This window comes from Amblyomma americanum, chromosome 1 (genome assembly GCF_052857255.1).
Source record: "Amblyomma americanum isolate KBUSLIRL-KWMA chromosome 1, ASM5285725v1, whole genome shotgun sequence".
NCBI lineage: Eukaryota > Metazoa > Arthropoda > Arachnida > Ixodida > Ixodidae > Amblyomma > Amblyomma americanum.
The window spans coordinates 305,794,142-305,814,459 of record NC_135497.1 but is presented as its reverse complement, the minus strand read 5'-3'; the positions used below and the strand labels follow the sequence as shown (position 1 = coordinate 305,814,459).

Here is a 20,318-nt window from a genome sequence, read left to right as displayed (position 1 = left end):
TCCTCGCAAAGTCTTTATCATTTAGGGTTGTTTCATTACTGGTTTACTCTTGGGGCTTACGTGCCTGAGTACAACCCAATATTTCAGCCACTTCTGTTAAGCTGAGTGGATTAACAAGGTCCCATCATGTTTAAAAGGAGTCTACCGTAGATATACCAGATGTTTCAGGGAAGCCTGCCATTATTTTCTAAAAGTAGGCTTCTCGAGGTACTGTAAAGATGGCTCCTGCAGCATAGTAATACCAGTGTTGGCAGTTGTCAGAACACAGGTGAATTATGTTAACTGGCAAGATGGTTAACTAATTTCTGGTAGTTAACTTTTTGATTATTATAGTTAGGTGCCTGGTTGCATTTGCAGTGGGACATTAGTAATACCCATATCAGTTTTTGGAATTTAGAAAGAGCAATTAGCCTTGGCGCTGTGCCTAGACAAATTTTGGCTATCTCTCAGCTAAAGACTCACGCTTTTGAAAAGTGCATATCGTTTGACGAGCGCGGAACAACGCCGCTCAGCATATGTCACTCCATTGTGCACATGCCTTGTGACCTTTGCTGCGCCTCCCGCACTACTGTGCTCACCTCTGCAAGCTCCTATAGCCCTCACCTTTTTTCTGATGTCTGCCAACACTGGTATTGCTATGCCGCAGCAGCCATCTTTATACCTCAAAAAGCCTATTTTTAAAAATGAGTGCCGAGCTTTCGCAAACATATGGTATATCTGTCTTGCTTTCCTAATTGTTCATTGTTTACATTTGTTCTATCACACTTCATTTTGGCAAACAGTTGTCATACAGAGGGGTGCTTGCTGGCTTTGCTACATTTTAGTTCATTTCGTCATGTGCTAAAACTTTACTGCTGCTGGGAAAAATATTTGCATACCATGAAATGTTTTTTTTTTGTTTTAAAGAAATATTAAAAATGTGTGTTAAGAATTGGAGGAGGCTTGATGTGTAAATGCAGATTTAAAAAAAAAGACATTGACTTAACTTTTGTATTTTCTTTTCTTTGCAGGCTACCGCCTATTGTATGAAAAAGGTCTGGAAGCAGTAGTGCCTCTTCCTAGGTTTTTTCCGATACTCATTTTAAGTAGAACTTGTTGATTAGATTCATGACACAATACTACTCACAATTTTTATTTCTTTTGTTACATAAACTGCTTTAAAAGTAGTCTATGTAACGGAAGTAGATTTTTTTATTGTTATGTAGGACGGCTAGACTACTTTGAGACCAAAGCATTTTTTTTTTTTGTCTAGCAGTTTTTACACCTGTTTCCTTTAGGATGCACAATATTTTAAGCAGTCGAACAAAGCACATGTTTGTCAGTTTTTGTGCGTGTTTGTGGAAACATGGCAATAAACCTTGAATACTGGTTTTACTTGGGTCACTGATTGGGATGTAGATGCTTTCAATTACGAAAGCAGCATTTCCATTCGTTGTTTAGTGCTCACTTTCATTTGCACTAGAATAAGACCTAAACTCTACATTTATGCAAGCTTGGAAAAAACTGAAACAGCATATGTCTTGCATATAATATGTGTAGGAAGTCATAATGTGCAGGAAGTGATAATATGCAGCAGTGTATACCACATGGCAGTCTGCAAGGAAGTCAATGCCTAGGAGGCATGCCGTTTTGTCTCGGGTGGCTCTAGCAGATGCTGAACAAAAATCTTTCCAACATTTCTCCTCATTTTGGCTCCCTGTATCATCAACAATTCAGATTTTGATGCCCATTTAATTTATGTATACATCTGTCTCATACAAAAAGAAAAGTGCTAAACTATGATACTTAGGGCAGATCATTGACAGTGCTGGTGTAAGGTACGGGAATGATTGCAGAAGTGCATTTGCACTAAAAGCTGTAATATAAGTCGTTTCATTTTTGTTCAGATGCACCATTTTTTCTCTATGGCAAAACGTATACTTCCAGTGTTATTTTTAGATGTCGGTGAAATAGGAAGAACTGAAAACCCAAGGTGCCGTCAGAAAGTTCTTAAGCTAGGAGAAAATGACTTATGACTGTGATCGATAAATGCAAAACTAAATACAGTAGTTCACTGCCAATAGTTAGAGCAATTTTGCAATTGCTTTGTAAAACAGCTGACTGTTGCATGCTGGTGAACATAATTTGTATGCTTCATTATTTGCACGAAAATGTTCTGACAGGTGCTTGCATATGTGCCATTATTTCCATTGCTATGTTATGCATGATTGGCTGGCTCTATCAGAACAGTACAAGTTGCATCATACCAGTAGCTTATGCAGAGTTAATGGCACTGTCATACATTGCTAGTGAATTTAACAGGCAGTATTAAGGCGATGTGACTAATGCATATTAAAAGGCGGGTGAGAATGTCTTAACAACCTACTATGCTTTCCCTTGGTTTGCAATTTTGCACAATGATGCTGCTGATTAGTATTTCAACATGCATGTCCACCACTATAGTTGGGTATGATGCTGGCAGGCACTGTCATGGTTAGGCTACATGCAACATAAATACCTTCAAAAGCAGGAGGGGAGAGAGCAGCCGCTATGGGGGAGCACCCTCCTTGACATGCAGAGGTCATTGGTTTAGCTCCCATCGGTAGCTAATGGTTGCCTTTTTTATATGTTCTGCAAAATTGTCCTGTCTAAAATTATCATTCACTTTCCATCCCTAAACAATGCCACTGTTAAAAACATGACCATAACATTCCCCTCTGCTTTCCTTGGTTGCAAAGCCTGTTGACTTTTTTAGTATGTGCAAGGTGCTTTGTTTTCAGGTCAAACCCAATTTACCCAATTCATGTATCGTGATGAATGCCGTAAAGTACAGGCTAAACCCAGTATTCTACCTAAAAAGGCACCTTCAATTAACTGCAGCTTGTCAGGTCAGAAAGCCAAATATGCCATGTGGGAAAACGCAGATATCTTGAACCTCTTCAATAGCTAGATGCTCGATTCCCAATTGTAAACTTGCTGTACCACTTATCAACTGCATGGCTTGTGGCAGAATGAGTTCCTGTTAGCATCGTTTCAGAGTACTACCAGTGTTAACGACTCTCTGCTCAAACACTCTTGTGCGTTTATAGTGATCACTTTTAAATAAACTTTTACTTTTTATCGCAGCGTACATGAAAAGACAGGCAGACAAGTACAGCACTGATTGTTTACTATTTGCTTTTAAGTAATGAGCTGAAATGTATCATGCTATGCACGACAACAAAATGAGTTCTCATATAGTAATTTCGGTGGAAAATATAGCCCAAGTAATCCGAATAGTGTAATTTCCTGAAAAACCTGATTTTCACCAAATTTTTAAGTTCAGAAACAGTGCCCAATTTTTAGCCCGCTGCATCCAAAAAAAAAAAGAGAATGAAGGGCCCTGCGTACATTTTCTTTTTTTTGGAACATGACATAGCAAGTCCCTTATCTCCCCTATTCCTTTCTGCTCTTCAGAAAGGGGCATCAAAAGGAGATGTGCAAAAGCTCTTCAAAACATAGCTGTTTCCTTGTTTTTAGTCCGCATGCGCTGGTTTTCATGAAATTTAGACGCATCGAGGACGAGAAACTTGGAGGAAGGCCAGAGCAGCCTACATATGCGGTACAGACTATGAGTAAATGGGATTGTAATGTGGTTGTGTCTCGATAGCTTGATCTCATCATCTGCATTACCACACATGTAATCGTCATTCAATTTTTTTTATACGTTTTGCGAGTGCGCATCGCATTTTTTAAGGACAGTTTTTTTTTTGTGTATCAGAAAGCTTGCCGTCTCAAGTGTGCGTTATGATAGCAATTGGTTTAGAAATGCTAAATATTTTAAAGAACTTTTTGATCAGTGGGCACTGGATGCAGGGATAAGTAAGTGTGTCAGCGATCGCACAGTAGTGAAATTAAGAAACTTGGAACATATGCATTCTCCACTTTTGGAGGAATATCTTCTGTTTAACAATGCGGTTGTCATTTTGGCACATGCCGTGAGGATTGTTGCATTGCTTCTGCACTAACATATATGTACTTGTACGCTCTTCTACGCATGCATGCGTACAAAAGAGACGAGACTCATTTTGTAACAGTTTTCTGTCTGTTATGAAAACTGTTCCAGAAATGTGTTTGTACATGTGAACATCGACTATAAGCATGCTGAGTGTCGATCTGGAACCGTGTACGCAGCTTTCCTAGAAGATCCCTTTCAAGAAGATTGAACATCCTCATCAGATTCTGCGTACTTTACGATGCTCAGTTGTTATCGCCAGCTTCTCTAAAACATCGCGCCTCCTGCTGTGCCTAAATGCTGTTGGAAACCAGCACTTAGCGCGCTTTTGTGTAGTTGCACTTTCAAGAATTGCATTATAAATGGCACTCGGAGCAGTCTTACAAGATGCTTTGTCTAAATCAGCAGCTAGGTAAATGCTAAGTTTTTTGCATTTTTCTTTAAGGCTATTCGCAAATATGATGTAAACATGAATTTTGTCACATAACTATGTATGCAGTAGATGTTGCTGCCATGTAGGGAAGGTATAAATACATGTAGCATAGAACATGGAGCAAAAGTCTTGAGAGATATTGTATCTGTAGCTCCAATTTGTTTTTGGCCTCAGATATATGTTTAAATTTACGGTAATAACAGCATCACTTAGGTATAAGGAGGATTTCTTAGGTATAACGAAGCTATTTGACTGTTGCGAACGATAGCTCACAAGTGCGCACTACGGCAATGTGAACCAGCCGTGAATTGTACGCTCGCATGAAAAGGGAATTCTCATAACGGACACTGATATGGAGAAGTAAGTTCAATATCGAGCACTGCATCTGGTTGAGAGTATAATCAGAGTAACATACTAAAGATGTCTTATTTTTCGCAAGCTCCGTATTTTGTGAATTCTGGTAAGGTCACAAATTGGAATATTTCGTGAGTATGAAATTTCTTGAAACAGAGGTGATCGGCCCCTTAACACAAATTTTGGCCAGATTATTTGTAGGACAAATTTTTTATGAAGTCTATATGAGTCGCAAAAATTGCATGGTTTTCAGTAAACTTATGGAACTGAAGGTGCGTACTGCCATTGCTAAAACAAAGCTGTTTTCTTTCGTCTCCGCGTATGGCTACCTCTGAATTCATAACCTAGAGGAAGCAGTACCGACAGTATTCGTGACCACCTTCACCATGGCCCTCACTGGAACTGCTGCCGGCCTCAACTGCCTTGCAAAAGATCAATTCATCGTGCTTGAGTGCAGGGCTCTATACTACTGGAAAGTAAAAGCAATGTGCGCTTTAAAGTAATTTCCAAGATTTATTTTTATGAGTGTTAAGTAGCTAGTGTGTGCAAGTCTACTTCCCACTTGGTGCACAATAATTGACTAATATATTTGACTATGAAAAAGAATTATTCATTTTGATTATATTGATTTAGTTTTATGGACATTATCTGTACATATCTTAACATCATACGCATTTTTTCTGCCTGGACAAAATCTGACAAACCTTTCCTTTGAAGTCCATGAAGCTACATGGAGCCCACTTATGAATAGAAGCCATTGCATCGGCTTTCTGTCAGCATCTGAAAGTTCACTTCCAGGCTCCTGGGTGGTGCCAAGCCTTATATAAAAGCATACATCGTGCTTATACTCTAGGTGGACGCAAGCCACCACTTAATTGTGCCTTGTGTCAGGCAAATATTAACTGTACCAAGTGTTTCAGAGAAGCTCGCTGCCAATTTTTAAAAATAGGATTTTTGCGGAAAAAGGTTTGCTTTTCCATCAGTGTAATACCAATGTTGACAGACGTCGGAGAACAGATGAATCATTTTCAGATAGTAATCTGGTGACCTTAATTATTATAGTTAATTAACTTTTTAACTTTTATAGATAGGCACCTGGTTGCCATTAGATATTTGGAGCGGACCATTACCAATAGCCATATCTATTTTTAGAATTTCGAAAACGCAATTACCTTTGGCGCTGTGGCTCGACAAATTTTGGCCATATCTCGAGCTATAAGAAAATCGCGCGCCTGCTGTGTGTCCTCAGCGACGTCCATCAAAGAGTCACTCCGTGCACGCGGGCCACGTGACCTTCTCTGTCCCGCCGCTGCTCACTGCTCCTGCCGAGGCGGGGACAAGGTGGTCATGTGGCACGTGCGCCGCGGAGTAACATTCATTGGTGGGCATCGCTTTGCGCACAACGCAGGCGCGCGAATTTCAATTTCCACGAGAAATGGCCAGAATTCATTAGCCACTGCCGAGGGTAATCGCTATTTCTGAAACAAAGCTGCACGGAGGACAGGACACAGGGCAGAAGTAGACAGGACGAGAGCAGTCCCCTCTACTCATGTCCTTCGCGAAGTTTCGTTTCATTATGTCATACCAAATATTCCCCCATCGTACATTCCTGGAATTCGCTATTACTGATGTTCAGTTACATACCTCTAATTGCGGCCAGGTGCCTACCTGTTATAGTTAAAAAGTTACTATTAGAATTTAGTAACCTGCTTGCTAGTTAACACTATTCACCTCTTTTCTGACGTCCGTCAGCACTGGTATTATGCCGCAAAAGCCATCTTTTTATCTTAAAAAGCCTATGTTTAAAAATTTGTGGTGGGCTCTGTAGACCTGCATCTAAAAGGCGGATTCATGTCCGTGTTTATAAGCGTTGAAATGCGGCATGTTCTGAAACGTATAGAAAGCATATATGGGAAGCAGTGGAAATAGAAACTGTTTAAGAAAAGGCCGCGTCCCGCACGCACGCACACAAACAAGGAGTGCCTTTGAGACCCATGGCTCCGACGACAGGCTTATATCTCCGCGATGGGCTGCAGAGGGCCGTCCTCGCGGCGAGGGTGTACAACGGCAAACAGAGAGGCGACGGTAAGCAAATCGGAGGTGAGCGCCATCTGGCGGGATTTTTCAGAATGACCTGTATGTGGAGGACGCCTCAGCAGCGGCTGGTAAAGTGTAGAAGGAAGCAAAATGGTCCTGGACGTTTCATAAGCTGGCCCTTCCCTGAACCCTAAAGTCGAAAGATGAATTCCCGTGTAAATCAAGATCATATAATGCGGAGATTTTTACGCCTGCGTGTAGGATTAATATGGCAGCAGAATAGAGCACGTCCCGGGCTCCCTATAATCGTACCGAATACTTTTTTGCTTAATACGTGAGTCGTTTCAGGTGGCCCTGAAAGAGGATTCCACGTTTCCAATTATCAGGTGTCGTGAGCATGTTCAGCGCGCGCTCGTAATCATCTTGGCCAAATAGTACTGCTGTGAGTGGCGCGGGCCGCTCAGTGGGCTTCGATGGCTGACATATTTCACACATAAAAGAAGAGTACCTTAGAGACCCAGAGCTCTGACGCAGACTTGCAAAGGCCCGTCGTCGTGGCGAGGGTGGACAGCGGCGAACACAAGACGACGGTGAGCAAATCAGGCGGACTCCGTCACGCGGGATTTTACAGCAAGAGCTCTATGTGCGACATTTCCTGAAGCTTACGCGAAAGTCTCTCCGCACACGCCGGGCGAGGGTGAAGCACTGGGGAAGCTACGGGGGAAAGGGAGCCTTCAACGGCCACCTGCGGCGCGCGCCCATACCCAATCAGAGCCGTTCCACATAGTTCGGAACTCTGCACTCTATTTACTTGGCGCGGGTGAGGGCAAAACACAGGAGAGGCTACGAGGGTGGGGCTAAGCCGTGTAGTCTTGGTCGCGAAAACTGTGCTGCATGTGCTTGCTGGATAAGGAAATGTCACGAAAGCCGCGAAAGCATTGCGCAGTGCTCACATTAAGCACATATCTTTCGCGGCATGGCGTATAGGCGTCGGTATTTTCCGTATTTCATGTGCCATTCTTTGATCTGTAGAACATCCTAGAAAACGTCGATGTTTTGCCCTACAATAAAAACCTGAGAAACGAGCTCATTGAAATCGAATAATTATAGAATACAAAAATACTTCGAGTTGTTCTAGTGAGTGGCCATTACTATTTTATCTCTGTCCTTCTGTAGCGCTCTGGCATATTTATAAACGTTGGCTCAGTTTATGTGACGCACGGCATACATGTTTGGTGACGAGGGTGTGCGTGTATACGCTCTGGAGCAAATGGCGGGATCAGCGCTCACCGATTCCACTATATTTTCGTGGCTTCAGTTTGCATGACTTTTTTCTTGCAATTATTTTACGCGAACGTGCACAAGCTGCCCCAGCAGACGGCTCTTGCATCTTGGTACCCGTCAACCGGTTCGTCAGTGTTGCAGTTCATTACTGCTCATCCGACACTTCAGAAAACTTGGAGAGAAGGTGTTGACAGGCGATAAATATAATGCGATAGATGAGGTGAGGCGCAGTCTAGAGCACGGTGCTATAATAATAATAATAATTGGTTTTTGGTGGAAAGGAAATGGCGCAGTATCTGTCTCATATATCGTTGGACACCTGAACCGCGCCGTAAGGGAAGGGATAAAGGAGGGAGGAACAAATAGGTCCGTAGTGGAGGGCTCCGGAATAATTTCGACCACCCGGGGATCTTTAACGTGCACTGACATCGCACAGCACACGGGCGCCTTAGCGTTTTTCCTCCATAAAGACGCAGCCGCCGCGGTCGGGTTCGAACCCGGGAACTCCGGATCAGTAGTCGAGCGCCCTAACCACTGAGCCACCGTGGCGGGGACACGGTGCTATAGAAGTACGTGTTCTAGAGACTGATGAGCGCAGCTCCATTTACTGCTCAAAAGTTCGCAACGTTACGGGCGCCCTTATGAGCTTCACAATGCGGCACGGCATCGGCTTCAGACACGTGCGAAGGGGGGCTCCACCTTTCGAGCATAGGCGAGAAACGTGCCTAACCACGCGGTACTGTGTGTATGCTTGGTGAAAGCACCACGATTGGACGGAGCTTCATTCGTCCTTTCCCCCGCCTGCCGGATTAGAACGGGACGCAAGGTGTTGCATGCAGGGACTCTTGGAAACTTCCGACCGACACACCGGAGCATTCTGGGCCAAACAGAGACAGCTGCAAACGACGACGAGCCGGGTCCCAACACTCCAGAGGAAAACTGCCGGTGCGTATGCATTTTATTTCCTTCGCTATCGACTAGGCTGCTATATGTGCAATGATTTCTGACGTACTTCAGCGTACACCGCAGTCACCCGAGCTACGAAAAAAATGTGGTTTTGGGGGAAAGAAAATGGCGCAGCAACTCTCACTTCTCGATGGACACCTCAACAGCTCTGTAAGGGAAGTAAGGAAGGTGGGAGTGAAAGAAGAGAGAGAAAGAGGTGCCGTACGTAGTGGAGGGCTGTGGAATAATTTCGACCGCCTGGGGATCTTTGACGCGCACTGTCATCGCGCAGCACACAGGCGCCTTTTGCGTTTCGCCTCCATTGAAGCGTGGCCGTCGTGGTCGGGTTCCAACCCGTGGCTACTCTGGCTCAGTAGCGGAGCGCCCTAACCACTGAGCCACCGTGGCGCGTCCCAAGCTACGAACGCGCGAATTTTGAAGCGAAAACCTTCACTACGCTAGTCAACACCGCGCTTCGCGCGAGCCGGCGTATGTCGGAGCACGAGTGACGTCGCGCACGGCACAGGTGGCCGCCGCCGACTCCGTCGCCTTTTCTCTCTCTCTCGCTCCCTAGTCACACCGAGCCACAGGTGTTCCGCCACTGCGCAGCGCCGCGCCTTTCCTCAAAATGCAACTTTCAGTTTTCAGTTCTCTCTTCTTTCTCTCCCTCCTTTATCCGCTCGGGCTGGACCTGCTGCTCACCCTCGGCCCTCCGCCGCCCAGGAGTGCTCTGCTGTGCGACTCCCGCGCCGCCCTCAGCCGCCTGCAATCTAACGGCCGCGGTACCCCACTAGTGCGGGAAATTCGCTCGCGCATCGAGCGCCTCGCGCAGAGAGGTTGTGCCGTGCGTGCACAGTGGGTGCCCGGTCACTGCGGGATCGCCGGCAACGAAGAAGCTGACGACCTCGCGACCGCTGCACACCAACTACCTGCCAGCGATCTGCCCCTTGCGCTGGAGGACGTGCGTGCGGCCATTCACGACCATCTCCGAAAGCAGCACCCCGACCCACGCATCGCGGGAGGTGAGCGCATCGACAGTGTCACCGGCTGTCGCGCACTTACACGGTCGCAACGTGCAATGATCCTCCGCGCGCGCATTGGCTGCGTGTGGCCCGGGGAACGACGGGTGCGTCACGGAATCGCGACGAGTGATGTGTGTGACGGATGCGGTGCAGTGGAAACACTAGAACATCTGCTCCTTCGCTGTTCCGCGTTCGCCGATGCTCGTCGCGATATGCTCGCGGCCTATAGGGCGCAGGGCATACTACCAGACTCCATCAAGACGCTATTGTGGCCGCAGGGCAGTGCGCGCACTCGTGAGCGAACTTTGGTGAGCCTCTGTGCATTCCTCGAACACACGGGCTTGACGTCCCGTCTGTTCTCCGTCAGGTAGTTACACGCAGTGACCGAACGCTCCGCGAGTTCTACCTTGAACGATTAATAACTGGACGCCCCACTCCAGTTGTAACCTACACAGTGCTGTGCGCGTGTGTGATTTAATTCATCTAAAATGAACTAATCACGCGCACAACCTGGACACATTTCTTATTGTGTAAATAGTTTGTACATATTACTTCTCCCCCTGTCCTCTATTCCTGTCCCCTCACCTCTTTCATTTCATTTCTCCATTCTGCCTGCTGTCCTTTATTTCCGCTGCCCCAGCTCAGGTGCTTCAGTATTGATGGCAGATGCCGGGGCTAGCAAAAATCTTTTCCTTCCTTTTTTCTATTATTTTTAATAAAACCACTACCACTACCACCACCACCCTCCTTTATCCCTTCCTCTACGGCGCGGTTCGGTTGCCCACCGAGATATGTGAGACGGTTACTGTGCCATTTCCTTTCGTCAAAAACCAAACAAAACAAGCGATAAATATAATGCGATAGATGAGGTGACGCGCAGTCTAGAGCACGGCGCTATAGAAGTACGGGGTCTAGAGACTGATGAGCGCAGCTCCATTTACTGCTGAAAAGTTGGCAACGTTACGGGCGCCCTTATGAGCTTCACAATGCTGCAAAACAAGTGAGCCGACGGCGTTCATAGAATTCATTTTCGTTGACAACTTTGCAAAAACTGTTCATTTTCACGAAAGGAAAGGCGCACAACCGGCTCCATGGGTCAGTGGAGACCTCAATCTCGCTTTCATGGCGTTGGTGTCAAAAGCCTGCTTTGATTGCGTTCCGCACACTGGATAGGCAGCGCGCCCTCCCTGCCACCCTGGGAGGTCGCATGCAGTTAATGGTTGATCGCTAGAGATTGCTCACCAAATGAACGCTGCGACCTAGCTGTTGCTGCAGTGCCGCATGTCAGCCACAACGCTGTCAGCGCTAATTCATTCGTTCCACGTCTCTCACCACGAATCAAAGCACGAATGAGGCGTCCACATATCCAGGGAGCCAGTTATGCGTCCTTCCTTTGTTCAGAGCCATCGACGTCTAGAACATTGTAAACGCCAACGCCAATGAACACAGTGAACGCCGACATCTTTCGGCTTGTATATCCTGGATTAGCGGAGCTAATCCACTTTAATTTTTTTTTCGTCATCAGGTGCTTGTGCGTGCCTATAAGATTGCACCCGTGTCAAAATAAGGATAAAAAAAGCATTTAGTGCACGCGTTTACACGCCCACTTGAATGCTTCGCTAATATTGTGCACTTTTGGACATTGCTGTCGTCGCCCTCATTAAATGAAGTCCCGTGTGTTCAAACGGTATACCAAGGGAGAGGGAGGGAGATGGAGAGTTTGAAGAAAGGAAAGGTAATGCCCAGTTGGCTAAAACGGTGACCAGAATTCCAGTGCTGCCGGAGCGCATGTGCATCTTCAAGTCTCTGGATGTGCAGGTGGAAGTTTTCGAAACATGGTAATCACGAAAAAGGGAAGATTTCCTCTTGCCGTGGACGCGCAGCCAATAACTGAGGGGGAAGGGGTGGGGCCCGGGCTGCCGCACGTCATGCCGAAAACTCTAGGGGCCATCTGTTGGATTGATGCGGAGTAAATGCGATGATTATTTTTATTTCACTCGCTAATCTATTTTAATTCTGATTCCATTGTGTTTTACTCGCAAATCTATTTCAATTCCGGTTCTATTCCTATTCTGATTCTGTTCATAATCGCTTCTTTTATTCAATTTCCTTGAGTCATTCTTAGTCCTTACGATTTTCGGTGAGTTGTTCTATATTCCAGCCTCTCCCCTATATCGGATTTCCCTCTCTCCACCTGCCAACCGCGGCAGGTGGAGAGCGGGAAATTCCCCCAAACACCACCTGCCGAGCTTCTGGCACAGACGCCGCCCCTACGCCGGGCAGTTTTCGCCTTCGTGGCTCTCCTAATGCTATCGCAATAAAAATTTGTATACCCTTTGAATATTCAGCTCATATAAAATTAGTCATCTGGCTCATTCTATATGCTATTGAATAGACGTTTTCCCTGCACATGGAGAGAGAGAGGAAACTTTTATTTAGGTGATTAATTCGCAGGAACCGGGTGGTTGGGGCCCTTAGTCCAGGGCTCCGCTGGCGGCAGCTGACTTTCGGACTAGCTGGATTATCCATGTTGTTGGTCCAGGTTGTCGCGGGTCAGGGCCTCCTCTCACTGCTCGTGTGTCGGGTGTGGCACTATCAATTTTTTCCCTGGTTTGTTCTGGCATTCCCAAGATGCTTGGTAGAGCGCGGGGCTTGCTTCGCACCGAGGACAGTAACTTGGGTACTGTGTGGGTCTGATCTGTGTAAAATGCGAAGACTTGGATATGTGTTTGTTTTTTATTCTCCTCCAGTCAATGGAATCTGAGGAGGACAGTTGTTTGTGAGGCGGTGAGAAATGTCGTCTTTCTAGCCTAAGGTGCTCTATAGCCTGTCACCATACGGTGCTAGGAACGGGGTAGCCCGGGTGGGGCAGGGATGGGATCCGCCCGTTTTGTGCGAGCTCGGGCTAGATAATCCGCTACCTCGTTTCCGGCTAGGCCTTTGTGACCAGGTGCCCATGTTATTCTGTGTGATTGTGAGAGTGTACTTAATAGTGTGCTCTCCCTGCCGTGAGTTTTCTCAGCAAGGTAGTCCTTGCAAGCTTGTTGGGAGTCCGTGACGACGTGCGATGACTTGCCCTGTCGGTCTTGAGTCCTGATGGTGATGGCTATGGCCAGTGATTCCTCTTCCGCAGGATCCTTGGCATAGATTGAAGCCCTAATGATTGACCTTTTCACTTTGTCGACCGCAGCAATCGCCAACCTGCCTGGCTCGGCATAGGCCCCGATGTCCACGTATACTGCTTCAGGGTCTTTTGATAGTTCTTTTGCCAGTGCTTTGACTCTGGCTGTCCTTCTACCCTTTTGCCGCTCGTGGTGCATGTATCTGGATATCGGGTTTACTCAGATATTCTCTCTTGCAGGTGTCAGAATTTGGGACTTGCTCTCACTAGTTCGTAGTGCCTGCCATAGCCCCCTGTCTCGTCAGAATATCTATACCTGCTTGTGTTGTGGTTAGGCGTTGTTTTCGACCCTCCAGGACCGCCTCACTGAGCTTCTCGAAGGTGTTGTGTACGCCGAGTGCCCGAATACGTGGAGAGAGAGAAAAATCGAACGCTCGCGAAATTTCGGCAGTCGACGTGCGAGTCAAAAAGCCGTGTTTAGCGGCGCCCCCGGCTTGGTTTTGGCCATGCTGTCCTTGTTTCCATTGACAATGATAGTCGCATAAATTTCAGAATTTCGAAAGTATGATTTTTCTCATCGCTGCGGCGCAACAAATTGTGGCCGGACCGCCGCGCCAAACCGAACCCGCGTGGCCGGTGAATGAGCGCAGCCGCAAATGCAAGCAGACAGCACTCGGTGGCGCATGCACACGTCACGTGACCGCTATGCTGCCTGCCGCTGCTCGCCATGGCTCGCTGCTCATCAACATTGTTTCATTTTCATAGAATGGCGGTCGTGACGCACCGATGCTGCAGGACACCTTCATTATATTCCCTCATTCGCGCGGCAATCATCCCTTAGCTGTCGCTGTCATTTACCGTGTGCGTTAGCGCGAGTGCCTCTTGTTTTTTCTTTTTTCTTATTTGTTTTGTTCTGCAGCCGACGACTCGCCGCAGTGTAGCTTCTGCAAGTCATCCATAGACTACGTGGAAAGGTGCCTGATGAATAGAACTGCTGTAAGTATATAGGTAGATATATGCGCGCGCATATGAGTTTTCTTAGATACCGAGCACGCGCTTCTTCATAGCGCGTGCGTTTCATTGACGCAAACGCAGGCTGCATAACAGTTTCGCGAATTGCCGTCGCTGGTGCTGCGTGTGGGCTAAAATAGCTTTTAACGTAGCGGCGACGCCTCGGTGAACGGCAACCCTATAATTTGCTTGAGAAGAGGACCCACGTCATATATACAGGTTCCCCGCAAAAGATCCGATTCACATCCACAGAGATTTCGTGTCATCGCTATATTGCGTCACCAGAGGTCACGTATGACTGCAGATGCACACATGCTTGCCGAGCTGTGCAAAGCGTGTGTCGGCTTCTTCACGCATGCGGTAAAGATTCCGCGCACATTAACCGTTGTACGCGCATGTATACGGCCGTGTACTCCCGTGTAACGCAAAATTAGCTTAGGCGAATTAGCTTAGGCTTGAATAGGGAGCGGAAGAAGCTAGTGAAGCGGAAGTCAATTGTAAGATGGAAAGTACAGGAATTCAGGATGTCGCTGCAGAGCAGATGTTCGGCTTTAACTGAAGAAGCCGATCTTAATTTTGAAACAGTGAACGATTATCTGACAGCTATCATTACGGAGTGCGCAGTAGAAGTAGGCGGTAGGATGGTTCGACAGGATACCGGCAAGCTATCTGAGGAGACGAAAGATCTTATTAAGAAACGCCAAAGCATAAAAGCGTCTAACCCTACAGACATACTAGAAATTCCAGAGCTATCAAAGGTAAATAAGCGCAAGGTAGCGGACGGTAGCGTAAGGTAGGTAAGGGAAGTGTGATATGGAGAGAATCGAGCATGCTCTAAAGAACGGAGGTAGCCTAAAAGCATTGAAGAGGAAAATATACAGGCATAAGTAAAAACCAGGTGTATGCGCTTAGAGACAAAGAGGGCAATGCCATTAGCAATACGGATAAGATTATCAAAGCAAGCAAAAAGTTCTACACAAACCTACACAGCAGCAAATGTAACCATAACGTTAATGAGAGAGGCAGTAGTGCAGAGCAAAGGGACATTCCTCCAGTAACGAAAGAGGAAGTAAAGAGAGCCTTAGGAGCAATGCAGAGGGGGAAAGCAGCTGGTGAGGATCAGACAACAGCTAGCAGACCTATTGAAGGACGGAGGGGAGATTGGGCTAAAAAAACTAGCCAGCCTGTACACTAAATGCCTTATGACTTCGAGCGTATCAAAAGCGTGGAAGAATGCTAACATTATCTTAATTCGCAACAAAAGGAGACGTCGACTTGAAAAATTAGACCGGTCAGCTTACTGTCTGTTGCCTACAATGTTTTGCAAATAGAATCAGTACAACCTGAGACTTCAACCAACGAAATGATCAGGCAGGCTCTCGTAACGGATACGCCACAATAGATCATATTCACGCTATCAATCAAGTGATAGAGAAATACGCAGAAATAATCAACCCCTATATATAGGCATCAATGATTGCAAGAAAACATTTGACTCAGTGGAAACCTCAGTAGTCATGCAGGCACTGCGGAATCAGGGTGTAAAATACTGGAAGATATCTGTAACCACTACACAGCTACAATAGTCTTCCATAAAGTCAGCAATAAAATACGAATAAAGGAAGAGTGTCAGGCAGGGAGGCACGATCCCGCCAATGCTATTCACCGCCTGTTTACAGGTGGTGTTCCGAGGCCTGTACTGGGAAAAGTTGGGGATAAGAGTTGATGGAGAATACCTAAGTAATTTGCGATTCGCTGATGGCATTGCCTTGCAAAATCACTCAGGAGATGAAGTGCTAAGCATGATCAGTAAGTTAGACAGGCAGAGCAGAACGGTGGGTCTAAAAATTGACATGCAGAAAACCAAAGTAATGTTCAACATTCTAGCAAGGGAACAGCAGTTCACAATTGGTAGCGAGAAGTTGGAAGTGGTAAAGGAAGACTTAGGGCAGGTAGCGACAGCTGATACGGATCATGAGAGGGAAATAACTAGAAGGACGCCTGGAGCGCATATGGCAGGTTCTCTCAGATCATGAATGGCAGTTTACCAATATCCCTGAAGAGAAAAGTGTACAACAGCTGCATCTTACCTGTACTCACACACAGGGCAGAACGTGGAGGCTAACCAAAAGGTTTCAGCTTAATGACAACGCAGCAAGCCATGGAAAGAAAAATGATAGGTGTAACGTCAAGAGACCGGAAGCGGGCAGAGTGGGTGAGGGAACAAACGCGGGTTAATGACTTCCTAGTCGGAATCAAGAGGAAGAAATGGGCTTGGGTAGGGCATGTATTGCGAAGACAAGATAGCCGCTAGTCCTTAAGGGTAACGGAGCGGATTTCAAGAGAAGGCAAGCGGAGCAGGGGTGGGCGGATGATATTAAGAGGTTTGCGGGGATACGGTGGGTGCAGGTGGCAAAGGACAGGGTTAATTGGAGAGATGTGGGAGAGGCCTTTGCCCTGCAGTGGTCGTGGTCAGGCTGATGATGATGATGACATCGCACAGTACCCGGGCCTCAAGCATTTCATCGCCATCGAAATGCGACCGCCGCGGCTGGGATCGAGCCCGCGTATTTCGGGGTCAACAGCCGAGCACCATAACCACTGAACCACCGCGGCGGCCCGTTAACGCGCATAGGAAGTCATTACACAACAGCCGGCGCCCCTGCCATGACCTCCTCTTCCGCTTTGCACCTTACGCCTTTCCTCCACCGCTACTTCCTCTTCCATCGTTTGATTCTCGCCCTCCGTTTTGTTACCGGCCTACTTTCATCCTTCGCCGTGCTCTTCGCTCTGCTATAGCTCTGCCGGTTACGCCGACAACGACGACGACGACACGCAAGCCACGAGTGGGCGACGAAGTGCTGCGCTCTAAAACTATCGCACTGGCCACGCTTTGGTTTTGCGCTCATTGCTGTCGCTTTGTACGGGCTTGTGCAACTTTTCACGCTTATATAGGTTTCAGACAGTGTGGGGGATAGGTGCAGCCACTGAATGAGGGCGAAAAACTCCTGTATGCGCCTGCAAAGGCGAATGCAAATTCTCATACCCACTTTGAGGGTGAACGAACTAATTTATTTTATAAAGTGCAGGTCTGAGCCAAGGCCCTGACCAATTAAGGGCGGGAGAATAAAGCACGTCGTGTCAATCGCAGGTCCAGGTGATGTACCGGGTGAGCGAGATCTGTGAGCTCTTCCCGGAGACCATTGAGAAACCCTGTCGGCTGGCTACGGACAAGAACGCCAACATCATTTACATCGGCCTCAAGTATCACAGTGACCCCTCCACGCTGTGCAACATCATGACGCTCTGCCCGCGTAAGTCGCTCCCGGCGCACTCCTGCTGTAATGCCCCGTCCGCGCGCGCTATACCACACGCCTGTTGCTCGCGTCGCTGCAAGAAAGAAACGAAAGACATTTATGACAGAAGCATTCAATACAGTTGCTCCTACAGTTCGGGTTGAAAGCTCTGCACCGAATTTTAGCTGCTTACTGTTACACCACATGAGTTCTACTTACAGCCAAAGAACGCAGTTGAGGAGGGCCTTTTGCCGTCACCTAATGGGGACTAGATCAGGTGCACACGCCAATATGAGCCTATGCCAATACGGTGTGGATTGTTTGCCCTTTTAATACGAAAACATTGTATGTCCCATTAGCACAAAAGCCGGCATCCGTCGCCGTCCATGGCACGGAATTTCTCAGTGACGTCACCATGCTCCCGCATGGCGTCAACAGGAGACCATAAGATATTGGCGTCTGCAACAAAGAAGAGAAATATAATTCCTTCCGAAGGTGCGGGCAATAGAACCAGAATCTTCAGATTGCGATGCGAGCACGCAACCCATAGGCCACAAAACCGCTTTACTTCTTCGAGAATTAATGGTGAACATTGTGTACGCGTTTCCTTACGGCTGTATGCTAATGAGTAGGTGTGTCATTAGGAAGAAAGGAATATTAATGAACCTCGCAACAGAGTCCATGACGAGACAGTGCTTTCGCATTCAAAGCACGTAAGCAGTCGTAAGTGCTCTCCGTATTTTTTTTTTATGCGTAAGCATTACAACTTCCACTGCAGCGATTTTCCGTCCATCGGCGTCGGTCTCTGAAGCATCCGAGAAAGTGGGAGCAGAAATAAAAGCTTACCATAATTAAAGCCACGAGCCGGATTCGAACCTGTGGTGTCGCAAACAGATCAGCTTCGCTTGGAGCTGCTTTTGACCACTCGGCCATCCTCAAGCACTGGATTGAGCATGCAGCTGCGCACAGGTGGAGCCACAAATTTATGCCGCATGCTCGTGTTTCGTGCGCTCACTAAATCGGAGCCCACAAGCTAACTCATCCCCTCCGCATCAGTTGCACTGATCGCCCGTGAATTTTCATTCTTATAAAGGCAGGCACTGTTGGGCTATGCGCGCTGGAAGGGTCTGCCAGAGGTGTGCTCAGGTGTGGTGTCGCCGGAAAGGTGCGGGACAGCAAGATAGGAGATTTCGTTGCTTCTATATATGCCTTCTTCTCACATTCGCAGTTCCAGAGTCGGTCATTCTGATTAAACTCTGCAACTAAATTGTGTGACTGGAAAGGTAGCCCGTATTCAGCGTATACGTTTCTTAACTGTAGTAATAGTAGTAGTAGAAGTGTAAAATTTTATTCCGCAAAATGGGAAGGGGGTTAAGGGTTGGGGATCTTGAGCTGCTGCTGGTGTTCCTAGGTCCAGGATCCCATTGGTTATTGCAGCCTCTTCGGCGCGCTGAACCAGTGCTTGCTGATCTTGCAAGTCGGAGCTGGACAGAAGCGCCTCCCACTGCTCGACTGACGGGTTTTTAATTTGGGGCTGTATCGGGCACACCCGACAGCCCCATGTGGCGCGGAAGAGGGCGGCTGTCTCTCTGCACCACACGCATTCTGGGGCGTATTGCGTAGGCCAGATCTTACTGTATATGTAGCGATCTTATACGCTTTCCTAATTTGGGCGTCGATCGATGTCCACTCGGTTTAGGTTGTGGCACGGCAAGCTGTACTTCACTCTTGAGATCACCAAGGCAGTGACTATTGTGACTGCGTCAGCCTCCTTTAGCCCTCTTCTTTTATTCGTTATCGTACGGATCATTCCGCATATTTGGTTCGTCTCTAGAAAGCTATAGATGACTCTCGTTAATCTGAGGTGCGATACTCCGCCACGAAAAGTTGTTCAGAAGGTTTCTGAACCCAAAGAGGGAAAGCTTCAGAACTTCCTTAGAAGTAAGAGTTGGACACGTTGCGCCAAAGACAGCAAAGGGCGTTAGTGCCGGATGAGGGAACTGCCGGACTAGAAGTGTAAAGTTCGCGCTCGAAGAAGCCGCTGAACGCGAAGCAAAGCGCTTGCTTATTTTTCGTTGTTCTTGAGCTCTTAATAGGATAATAGCGCGAAACGGAAATGCTGCACAGGTGTTGCGTAGGTGTTACGCCTTTACGCGTGCAGGAAATGTTTCCTTTAAAGGATGACATAAACCTTGGCAATTTGTTTGGAAGCTTTTTTTCTCGTTATGAGTAGTGTCTACCCGTTTTTTTTTTCTTTCTTGAAAGAACCTTTCTTTCTAGCGTTGTCTTCTCCAATATAAACCAACTTACTGCCAAATTATTATGCACAAAGTATGCGCTTCGCCCTTTTTGTAGAAATGCCGCCTGTGCAGCTGTCCATCTGCTCGTCTGTGCACTTTGGCACTTAAAAGAACACCCTTTTTTCGCTTCTGTTTCAGATGCGCCTTCTGCAGAGGGACGAGAATCTCCTCAAGTACCGTGGGGAAAAGGTTGTGACTTTGGCATAGGGAGGGAACCGTAGTTCGGTCGGCATCGATAATTGGCCAATGGCAATGAATCGAGGAAAACGAGTGTGCAGGAGGTGATAGTTTCTTCTGCCCTTATTTTAATATATTTACTGCAGCGCGTGACTGCCGTGGAAGCCTGCGGACAATTAAAAAGAAAGTTGAAACATTGTTTACAAATACGTTACGCGATACGTAATAAACAAACGTTTCCAAATATACCGACATGTGTTCTGTGCACCTCGTTGTATAGACCTCTACCGCTGGCTTTACGGCTTGTGATCATGTACTCCCAACTCGCCCTACCCTCCACCCTTCGTGAAGTGGCTGAAGCAGAG

At 47.0% G+C, this 20,318-nt stretch overlaps 1 protein-coding gene across 3 annotated transcripts in view; it reads left to right on the top strand.

The window, feature by feature from the left end:
* Sap-r (prosaposin) overlaps positions 1-20,203 on the top strand; it is an 84,479-nt gene extending 64,276 nt beyond the window's left edge. For 2 of the 3 annotated variants that reach the window (XM_077649648.1, XM_077649647.1), the window contains exons 36-40: positions 1,011-1,034; positions 8,921-9,026; positions 14,089-14,165; positions 17,332-17,494; positions 19,915-20,203. In XM_077649648.1, coding sequence (XP_077505774.1) covers positions 1,011-1,034; positions 8,921-9,026; positions 14,089-14,165; positions 17,332-17,494; positions 19,915-19,997 — 453 coding nt within the window. In that variant the 3' untranslated portion in view covers positions 19,998-20,203. Of the gene's footprint in view, positions 1-1,010; positions 1,375-8,920; positions 9,027-14,088; positions 14,166-17,331; positions 17,495-19,914 lie in introns of those variants that run through there. The other variant, XM_077649649.1, reaches the window with a different exon arrangement.
* Positions 20,204-20,318: the final 115 nt, after the last annotated feature.